General features: G+C 45.3%; 1 protein-coding gene across 1 annotated transcript; it reads right to left on the reverse strand.

Moving 5' to 3' along the window:
- Positions 1–303: 303 nt before the first annotated feature.
- Positions 304–8377, reverse strand: LOC147612379 (uncharacterized). The gene is made up of 3 exons (XM_086782999.1): positions 8168–8377; positions 7583–8076; positions 304–899 (listed from the first exon to the last, which is right to left on the reverse strand). Exons 1-3 carry the CDS (start codon positions 8266–8268, stop codon positions 451–453), a joined length of 1044 nt encoding a protein of 347 aa, XP_086639125.1. The 5' UTR covers positions 8269–8377; the 3' UTR covers positions 304–450.
- Between the last annotated feature and the right edge of the window lie 1161 nt (positions 8378–9538).

The raw sequence follows: 9538 nt of genomic DNA on the forward strand, positions 1-9538 counted from the left end.
TGTTCTTCACTCTACAAGTAGAAAAGATAAGGTACATTAAGTATGTTCATGTTTTTTTAAACATATAAATAAAAAAGATGAAACATTAAAAATAGAGAGTTAGGAGAAATTGAGAAGACTTGGAAAAACTAGGAAAATTGAAAAAAAAATTAAAAAATTTGGAGATATTAAAAATTAGAGAAAATTAGAGGAACTTAGAGGAAATTGAAATAAATTAAGATCTGAACAATGTTGGAGAAATTACAAAAAAATGGAATAAATTGAGGCGACATTGGAGAAATTGAGAGGAATGGCAAAGTTGGGGAAAATTTTGAGAGCATGACATTTTAAATTATGAAGGGAGCAGATCCTATATATGTGAGTGGAACTCCTCCCGTGTATCAAAAGGCTGTTACACTATCACTTATAAGAATATATCTTAGTAGATTGCCTGACTCGAAAGATGATGGATTAGGGCCAGCGATTGACGCAGCGGATGCAAGGCCACACGGCACCTCGGAGCACAACCATCATCACAGCTGCAAAGCCCCCAACCGCAGTCATGGCAGTTACAAAGCGACGCACTAAAGAATTCTTCACCACTTGATCGCAGTATGGCGGCCTGCATTGATCCTTCACATACACTGTCCAGTTCATTTCCAGCACCAGGGCCCTTTGTCCGGTCAAATCAAAGGCTTTTACTTGCGTGCCATTGGGCGCGGGGCTCGTGTATGAGTCTCCTTTAAAGAATCTCCAGTAAAAATCGTTGGTGTAATTCTTGTCGTTCATGGACTTGGTGCTCATCACGAAGCGATAAGCTGCGCTGCTGAACATCTGCTTCACAATGAGGAGCTGCACCCAATCTGCAAAATAGTTCGTGGAAAGGTAGGCATAGTCGGCCAACACATCCGCCACGCTATCTGCAGCACACAATTTCAACAACAAGCAACACAATTTCAAGCATCACCCTCGATCGACCAACCTGCAGATATCCAGAGTACCAAACTACACAACATTCGGCTGAAGATTATATTCATGCTTGTAGCATTTGTGGTATGGCTGAGGATATATTTACGCTTGGTGCATATAAAGTAGGGGCGCTTGGTGCATTTGTGGTATGCATCAAGCACCCCCACTTTTCCGGCCAGACCCCAAAAAGTGCATGTTTACTTTATGAAACCCGGGCTCAAGCACACAAAATTGATAGGCAGAGTGCAACTAGTTCCTCGAGGTTATGGATTCAATACTCAGCAACGGCATGTGCAGGATGCACAACTCGTGCTCATATTTGGCCAACACATGCACACACAAAAAGGCCTACTTGTACCCCCACATGAACGCCCTCTTGGCCTTTGTGAGGTGAAAACAAAGAAGAAAGACCATACCTCTATAGCCCTTCACCTCCCAACTTTGATACAACAACTACAAAAATGGGCACCAACAACCAACACGAAACACCACACAGAGATACCTCAAAACTCTGTACTCCACAAGATAATCAAAGATTGCATACTTATCCACAATAATACAAAAAATTCCTTCTTCACAAAATCAGCCAGCTTCACTCGGCTTCCTTCACTCCAAAAAAACTTCCTTCCAAAAGCTTCCTCTCTCGGCTTCAGCACCTCGTGCTTTCTCTCTCCACTCGCTTGCTCCAAAACAACCCGCTCAAACAAGCTTTTTCCACACCAAAAAAGCTTCTTCAACTCACCAAAAGCTCCACCACAGCTCGCACCGCATCAACCGCGTCTCTCTGGGCAATGAGTGCAGCCTCCTTAACTCGGACTGCTCCACGAATCAGCCTCTACAATGCCCTCGAATCGGCTCCTCAACTCCCAGAAAACAGGCCCACACCTCTTGTACCCTCTGGTGTCACCACACTACGTACACCACCAAACACTCCTCTCTGCCTGCGTGCTACCAACCATTCCACCTTCACAGCGAACTTCTAGTCACTGCGGCTCCCCTCTACAGCCCCTTCACTGTCTTCACTGTGGTTTTGCGTTCTCAGAGGGCCCCTCTGCTTCGGTGCCATTCACTACCTATGTATGGAAGCGGCTCCTTTCTCTAGCCAACACCGCACTCCACTCTCTCAGCAACCAAAGCAACCCTCGACTCTCTGCATTCAAAAAGCGGCCACCTTCATACGTACCAATCCCTCTCTCTGTCATCGCCAGCCACCAGCCACCAGCCATTGAAGGCGACTACCAAAAACATTACCTCTCACCTCGTCGCCAGCAGCTACAGCTAACCCCCCAAAACCCAACGCAACACCTTCCTCTCTAGCATTCAGCGGCGGTCTCTCTCCACGTTGCAAAGCTGCCATCCGAATAGTAGGCGGCCTAAAACTTGAAAGTCAACACTTCCATACATGGTGGTGTCTCGAAAATCCTAGAGGATGGCCACGACAGCATTACAAATGGTGGCCTTAATGCATTATGCCCACTACTTTCCAAAACAAATGCAAAAGCTACCCTTTTGCCATCGTCAGCACACCCTTTAGAGCTGCCACCATCAAAAGCCTTCCGTAAGCTTTCCACATATTGGAGACCAACTTTCCTCAAGGCCATACACATTGCTGCAATAAAAAAACTTCCAATGTCAAGCACCTGCTCCCAAAAAAAAACATGCGTGTACTAGCTCACTACCAAGCCATCCACTCTGTACATCTGCCAGGGCATTCCAGGGCAAAGCTTTATACATGCCATGCATCCCATATGTACACAAGCCCAAAACACTTTTCAGAATTTTGCCTGACATACTTTGCCCAACCCCTAGCTTGCTGAATCATTTATGATCAGCAGCAAAAAGCATACGACCACGTTTCCCTCCATCAATCCTTTGAGCATCACACAATGTAACCAAAACATCTCTATTCCATGTGTTCGAAAAAACACTGTCATCTTCCCAAGACATAGCTTGCCATCCCACATCCCACAACATAACATAAGAACTTTTTGAAACAAAGCTCTTGACATACATAGCATCCTGCCTCATTTCAATTCCAAAATCACTGATATAGTCAACACTATTATTGAAAAACCAGTGAAGCAACTCCTGCTGAGGGTAATAACTGATGAAAGCTTCATCAAAAAAGACCTGCTGTGCTATAGCACTTTCTTGTCCATCAACATAAGAAACATCACCATCAAAGCCAACCACTACAGGCAAAACAAACTCCCCTTCAAAAGGCACCATTGCCAAAGCATCCACCTCAGTTCCTGTATGCTCACCTTTATCAAGGCCAATAAGAAATTCATTTATCACAGCATCCATAATCTCATCCATAGCATCAATATCATTCATTGTCTTCTTGTGTTGCTCCTCCTTCATAGCATCAATTCTGCTTGTGGTTTTCTTAACATTAATGCACATCTGATCATCCAACTCTAACTCAGGCTCATCATCTTGCAGACTTTCTATATCCCACTCATCCCACAAAGGTTCATCATCCAAAGACTCAAAAGCATACTCTTTCACCTCACATGCATACCTTTGCTCATGATTCACTTGTACCTCCTCGCATTCTTCCTGTATTGCCTCTTCTTATTGGGCAACCTCATCACCAAGCACTTCCTCATCAATAACCAGGGCATCCATGTCTGCATCCTCCTCACTGGATGAAGTGTCATCTGTTCCCTCACTAGTAGTGGTGCTACTAGTCGTATCATCAACACTCAAATCTGCTTCATTATCAACAAGCTTCTGATTATCCATATTAAACTGCATTTTATCCCCTCGTCTGTCATACAGAGTAATGACCCCTTTTCTCCAATCTTGAACAGCTTTCACCGCTCTCAACCATGGTCTTCCCAAAATGATGGGAAATGCACCCATTCCTGCCGGCATAACATGACAGTCCATAAGCACCTTTACATCAAAAGCCTGCAGTTCTAACCCCTTGATCATACCTAAGCATTTGACCTTCTGGTGATTGGCCAACCGAATACGGAAACCAGACGCTTCAGTAATATTAAGACCAAGCCTCTTCACAGCTGCTAGTGTGATTACACAAATTTGTGCACCACCATCTATATATGTCTCTCCCAGATTCTTTCCTTTGTACCATACATCCACCACAGGACATATATCAGGCAACTCCTCACAACAGATAAAACAGTCACTATCTCTCTGGCAGGTTCCTTCTCTCTCAGGTTCACAAGTCTTTTCCACTGACGTTTCAATTTGGGAGCTAACTCTATCAATTGCCCAAAAGTAATATTAGCTTTCCTTCCAGCCATGTCCTCCTGCAAATTATAGCTATTCTGCCCAACCCCCAGTGGAAAATCAGTCACTTGAAACTTCCTACGAGACTTTTGCTTCCGCTTGACCTTTACATCCCCTCCTTTCTTCACTTTACCTTTCTTCTTGCTAGGCCCTGCAGCATCCCTGTCTTCCCTTTCCTGTGGCATCCGTTTCTCCAAAGGCATTACATCAGCTTCTGTCTCCTTCGTCTTCTCAAGGGTGACCACATCCAACGCCTTAGTTTTACCTTTCTCCTCATTTATCAACCCACTGGTCCCTGCTTCACCTTTAATTTCAATTCCATAATCATTTGCCCTATTGGAAATCTGAGAGGATAAGGGATACGTATCACCCCCCATTCACTGAGACTTATCACAGTCAGGACTTATATGCCCTAATTCACCACAATTCCAACATGTAGGAATAAACCGTCTACCCTTGCCAAAACCATGGCCACTTCCATAGCTTGTCTGACCTTCAGCTCTTTCCTGATTATAACCTTTGCCTCACGTCCACCACCTATGTTCCCTATCAATTTTAAACTCAAATTCTTCATACAATCCACTATTTGCCTCATGTCCTGTTGAGGCCCTTCATCAGAAGCTGTAACAGTTGTGGGTGCTACCTTTGTTCCCTGTGATGTGACATTATTCACTTGAGCTTCTGTCGGTTGCACTCTTTCTAGCATGGTTCTCATTGGTACCGCTTCTACCCTTCTAATTTCAGGCCTCACTGCCCACTGGAACCATCCCCAGCTGGTTCATCCGTTGAAACTTCCAATCCTTTGATTTGGCAATCTTCACCGCATCCTCATAAGATTTGGGCTTCTTTAGTTCAACCTTCCAGCGAATGCCTCTCTTCAATCGTGCAACAAAACAATCCTTCTTTATCATGTCCGGAGGTACTTGATCTTCCCCCAAAGTCCTGCACAAAGTTTCTCACAACAAAGAGAATTTCTTCACATAATCATCAATTGGCTCCAATTCACCTTGTGTCAACCCCTATACTTCATGCCAAACTCTGTCTGGATCCTCAATCTTCTTGAACCTGTTCAAAAGTGCAATCTTCAATCCATCCTCAGTCATTGGAATGCATGGCTCATCATCTCTTAACGACTCTTCAAAAGTTTTGAACCATGCCCTCACATCTCCCTTCAAATATATATTTAGCAACCGCAATACCTGTGCTGGATCGTTGATGTGTTTGCTTATGTATGCAACCTCCATTCTTTCAAGAAGATCTGCTACATCTTCATTAGAACCACCAAAAAACTCTAGATACAACATCATTTTGATCTCCAAGCTTCACCTCAAATCCCAAGAAAAACACCTTTCCTGAAACCTTCAACTCCTAGGGCATACACCCTTGTAAACAAAGAAAAAATACCTGAGCCCTTCAGTGGGGGCACCAGAAAGATGTGAGGTGAAAACAAAGAAGAAAGACCATACCTCTATTGCCCTTCACCTCCCAACTTTGATACAACAACTACAAAAAGGGGCACCAACAACCAACACGAAACACCACATAGAGATACCTCAAAACTCTGTACTCTACAAGATAATCAAAGATCGCATACTTATCCACAATAATACAAAAAATTCCTTCTTCACAAAATCAGCCGGCTTCACTCGGCTTCCTTCACTCCAAAAAAACTTCCTTCCAGAAGCTTCCTCTCTCGGCTTCAGCACCTCGTGCTTTCTCTCTCCACTCGCTTGCTCCAAAACAGCCCGCTCAAACAAGCTTTTTCCACACCAAAAAAGCTTCTTCAACTCACCAAAAGCTCCACCACAACTCGCACCGCATCAGCCGCGTCTCTCTGGGCAATGAGTGCAGCCTCCTTAACTCGGACTGCTCCATGAATCAGCCTCTACAATGCCCTCGAATCGGCTCCTCAACTCCCAGAAAACAGGCCCACACCTCCTGTACCCTCTGGCGTCACCTGCTCAGAGAACTGACAGCCACCACACTACGTACACCACCAAACACTCCTCTTTGCTTGCGTGCTACCAGCCATTCCACCTTCACAGCGAACTTGTCACTGCAGCTCCCCTCTACAGCCCCTTCACTGTCTTCACTGCAGATTTGCGTGCTCAGAGGGCCCCTCTGCTTCAGTGCCGTTCACCACCTGTGTATGGAAGCGGCTCCTTTCTCTAGCCAGTACCACACTCCACTCTCTCAACAACCAAAGCAACCCTCGACTCTCTGCATTCAAAAAGCGACCACCTTCATACGTACCAGCCCCTCTCTCTATCATCGCCAGCCACCAGCCATTGGAGGCGACTACCAAAAACCTTACCCAAGGCTCCCTCTCACCTCGTCGCCAGCAGCTGCAGCTAACCCCCCAAAACCTTACCCAAGGCTCCCTCTCACCTCGTCGCCAGCAGCTCTGCAGCTAACCTCCCAAAACCCAACGCAACACCTTTCTCTCTAGCATCCAGCGGCGGTCTCTCTCCACGTTGCAAAGCTGCCATCCGAATAGTAGGCGGCCTAAAACCTGAAAGTCAACACTTCCATACACGTTGGTGTCTCAAAAATCCTAGAGGATGGCCACGACAGCATTACAAATGGTGGCCTTAATGCATTACGCCCACTACTTTCCAAAACAAATGCAAAAGCTGCCCTTTTGCCATCGTCAGCACACCCTTTAGAGCTGCCACCATCAAAAGCCTTCCGCAAGCTTTCCACATATTGGAGACCAACTTTCCTCAAGGCCATACACACTGCTGCAATAAAAAAACTTCCAATCTCAAGCACCTGCTCCCAAAAAAAACATGCGTGTACTAGCTCACTACCAAGCCATCCACTCTGTACATCTGCCAAGGCATTCCAGGGCAAAGCTTTATACATGCCATGCATCCCATATGTACACAAGCCCTGTACACAAGCCCAAAACACTTTTCAGAATTTTGCCTGACAGCCTTGAGAAGGGATCACATACAAATGACCCCTTCAGACTTGGTGAGCAATGACCAAAAGGTAGCTCCGTCTGCTAGGCATTCTGCTCTTCTCGCTCTTCCAAATAGCCCATGTGAACTGCTGCTGAGGACAAGTAAAGTCTATTCCATGGCATGTTAGGCCACTTCAAGCAAGCACCATCTTTGCCACACATAATATGTCATGGCTAACATCCAGATAATTTTAAACATTATGGCAAGCAGGATTTACGGCTATGCAATCATGTGACCTGATCTAAACACAACATAGAAAGGCTAACGTCATTGCTAGAGGCCCTTAATTGCTGTGGAGGCCATCCATCTATCTGTAGCATGTGTGCACCAAACCTCAGAAAACCAAGACCTCAACACTTAACCACATGTAGTTCTGTGAGTTTAAACAAGGAACTGGCATAATTCTCTACCTTGCATTTGTACAGCGATGATGTGTCCCAGAACAGATGGGGCTGTCACTGTATTGGTAGAGATTGTCGTTCTCATGGTTTGGTTTGTGTAGGCGGTGATGGATTGAGCCATGAGGTAGCATCCTTGGAGCCAAGCCCCAGAGGTTCCGTTTCCATTAACGACGACATTGAGGGGGTCACAGAACTGAGTGTAATTGGTGATGGGGTATCTGTTCCAGCTGTTGGTTTGGTGGGCGGTCTGGTTGATCCAGTAGAAGTTGATGAAGTAGGGCCAGGGGATGGAGGACTTATTGCAAGGGCAGAGGAGGTTGGGGTAGTTCTGCTGGGAGGTGGGGAGGCTCAAGAGATAGGCGGTGCCCCAATGCCTCACTGTGCGAGAGCTCTGGGAGTTGATGTAGACGAAAGAGATCGTGATGATCGCCCCTGCCACTGCCACAGCTGCGACGAGGAAGCGAGCCACGGTTCGCAGAGAAGGTTCCTGTAGTACCTTTGGCCTGCACAACAACAACAGTACAATAGGCGTCATGAGTTATGTATGATCTGTGGTGAGCAGCAAAGAGGAAATCGATCAAGAATAGCACCGACGTTGGATAATCCTGAACAACGTCAGCTGTCTTTCTGTGCACCCAAGATCTCGTCCTCCCCCAGATGTGGCTAACCCAGTACGACGCAGACCCCTCCGCCATCACTCTCTCAATAATTCGAAAATTGATGAACCAAGCATTCGAGGAGGTCTTCACAAAACTAATTACGTGCAACAAGCGGACAGCCGTCACGATTGAAAGGATGCCCAAGTAACCCAAACCTTCACGTTTCTATTTAGCCCCCACGTTCACAAAGAAATTGTGAAGGGCAGGGTGATTTGGGGTTGTGAAATGGCATCAGCTAATTGGGTGGAAACATGAGGTCTTTACAAACAAGGTGATCATGGACAAGTTGAGGTGTTCTACCTATCTAGGTTGTCCACCAATGCGTCATACCATTCACGGAGGAATGGAAAACACCTCCTTGAAGAGCTTTCATAACTATCTAGTCACCAAGTTAGGACCTACAGCACAACCTCCTAGTCTCCTTGTATGGGTCCAAGAGTTGTGAAGCTCTTTTCTTCCCCCATTTCTCTACTCTGAATTTGTGTGTGCATACTTACAAACCATTGTAGCTATCGAGGACTGAATCAACCCTTCTTCACCACTCAAATGCTCTGCCACTTAACTTGCATACAAGCATTTGGTGTTTACGCAAAAGGTAAAACACAAAATGTTGTTCTCGTGAAAAGCGTTGGGGCAGACACCTTGTTGCCTCAGATCTCCTCCAAATGCCATTAGCGTTCCATGTCACCCTCGGGTGCTCGAAGCTTGTGAAATAGCCCTTTGGTGAGATAAGAAATTGTTGAGCAAAGCCAATTGCCTGAAGACCTTGATGAGTCTTTTGTGGTAAATATTTTGATCTTACTGTGGAATAAATATCAAGAATTTAAGGGGTTCATTATATGAGAATTATATTATCTTGATAAAAATACCCCCTTATGCATGAAACTTCCCTGTTTAGACCAAACTTAAGGCTTATTTTGTTCCCTCGATAAAAAACCTATTATGTATGTAAATTTGTCTATATGTCCATGAAAATAAAACTTTAGCCAAACATGTGATATCCCCTCAAACATTAAATCATTACACTCTTATTGGTTTTCTCCTTTTGTTCACTCTCTCTCAACTTGTGCCACCTCCCCCATACCCAACCATGAGCATAGCCCCTATAAGGTTCCCCCCTTCCAAAATAGGGGAAACACTTAAGATAGTCCACTAAATCTTAACTTGGAGAAAATTTCCTATGGGCCCTCAGAACTAGACAACATCACAATCTCTCGCCTCAATCGGCAAACCTTATTCTCCCAATGGTATGAGGGATACCTTGGGCTAATCTTGGGCTTTGCTAATAACGATGCCACCCGGCTAC

The sequence above is a fragment of the Cibotium barometz genome, chromosome 45 (assembly GCF_041138505.1).
Source record: "Cibotium barometz isolate CiBa-2024 chromosome 45, ASM4113850v1, whole genome shotgun sequence".
In the NCBI taxonomy this organism is placed as follows: domain Eukaryota; kingdom Viridiplantae; phylum Streptophyta; class Polypodiopsida; order Cyatheales; family Cibotiaceae; genus Cibotium; species Cibotium barometz.

Bases quoted from the DNA above. Each gene is read 5' to 3' on its own strand.
- LOC147612379 (XM_086782999.1), bottom strand. From the start codon at position 8,268: ATGGCGGAGGGGTCTGCGTCGTACTGGGTTAGCCACATCTGGGGGAGG. The intron at 8,077-8,167 runs GTCGGTGCTATT...GTTGTTGTGCAG, and splicing joins GTTGTTCAGGATTATCCAAC to GCCAAAGGTACTACAGGAAC. The intron at 900-7,582 runs GTAGAGAATTAT...TGTGTGCTGCAG, and splicing joins CATCGCTGTACAAATGCAAG to ATAGCGTGGCGGATGTGTTG.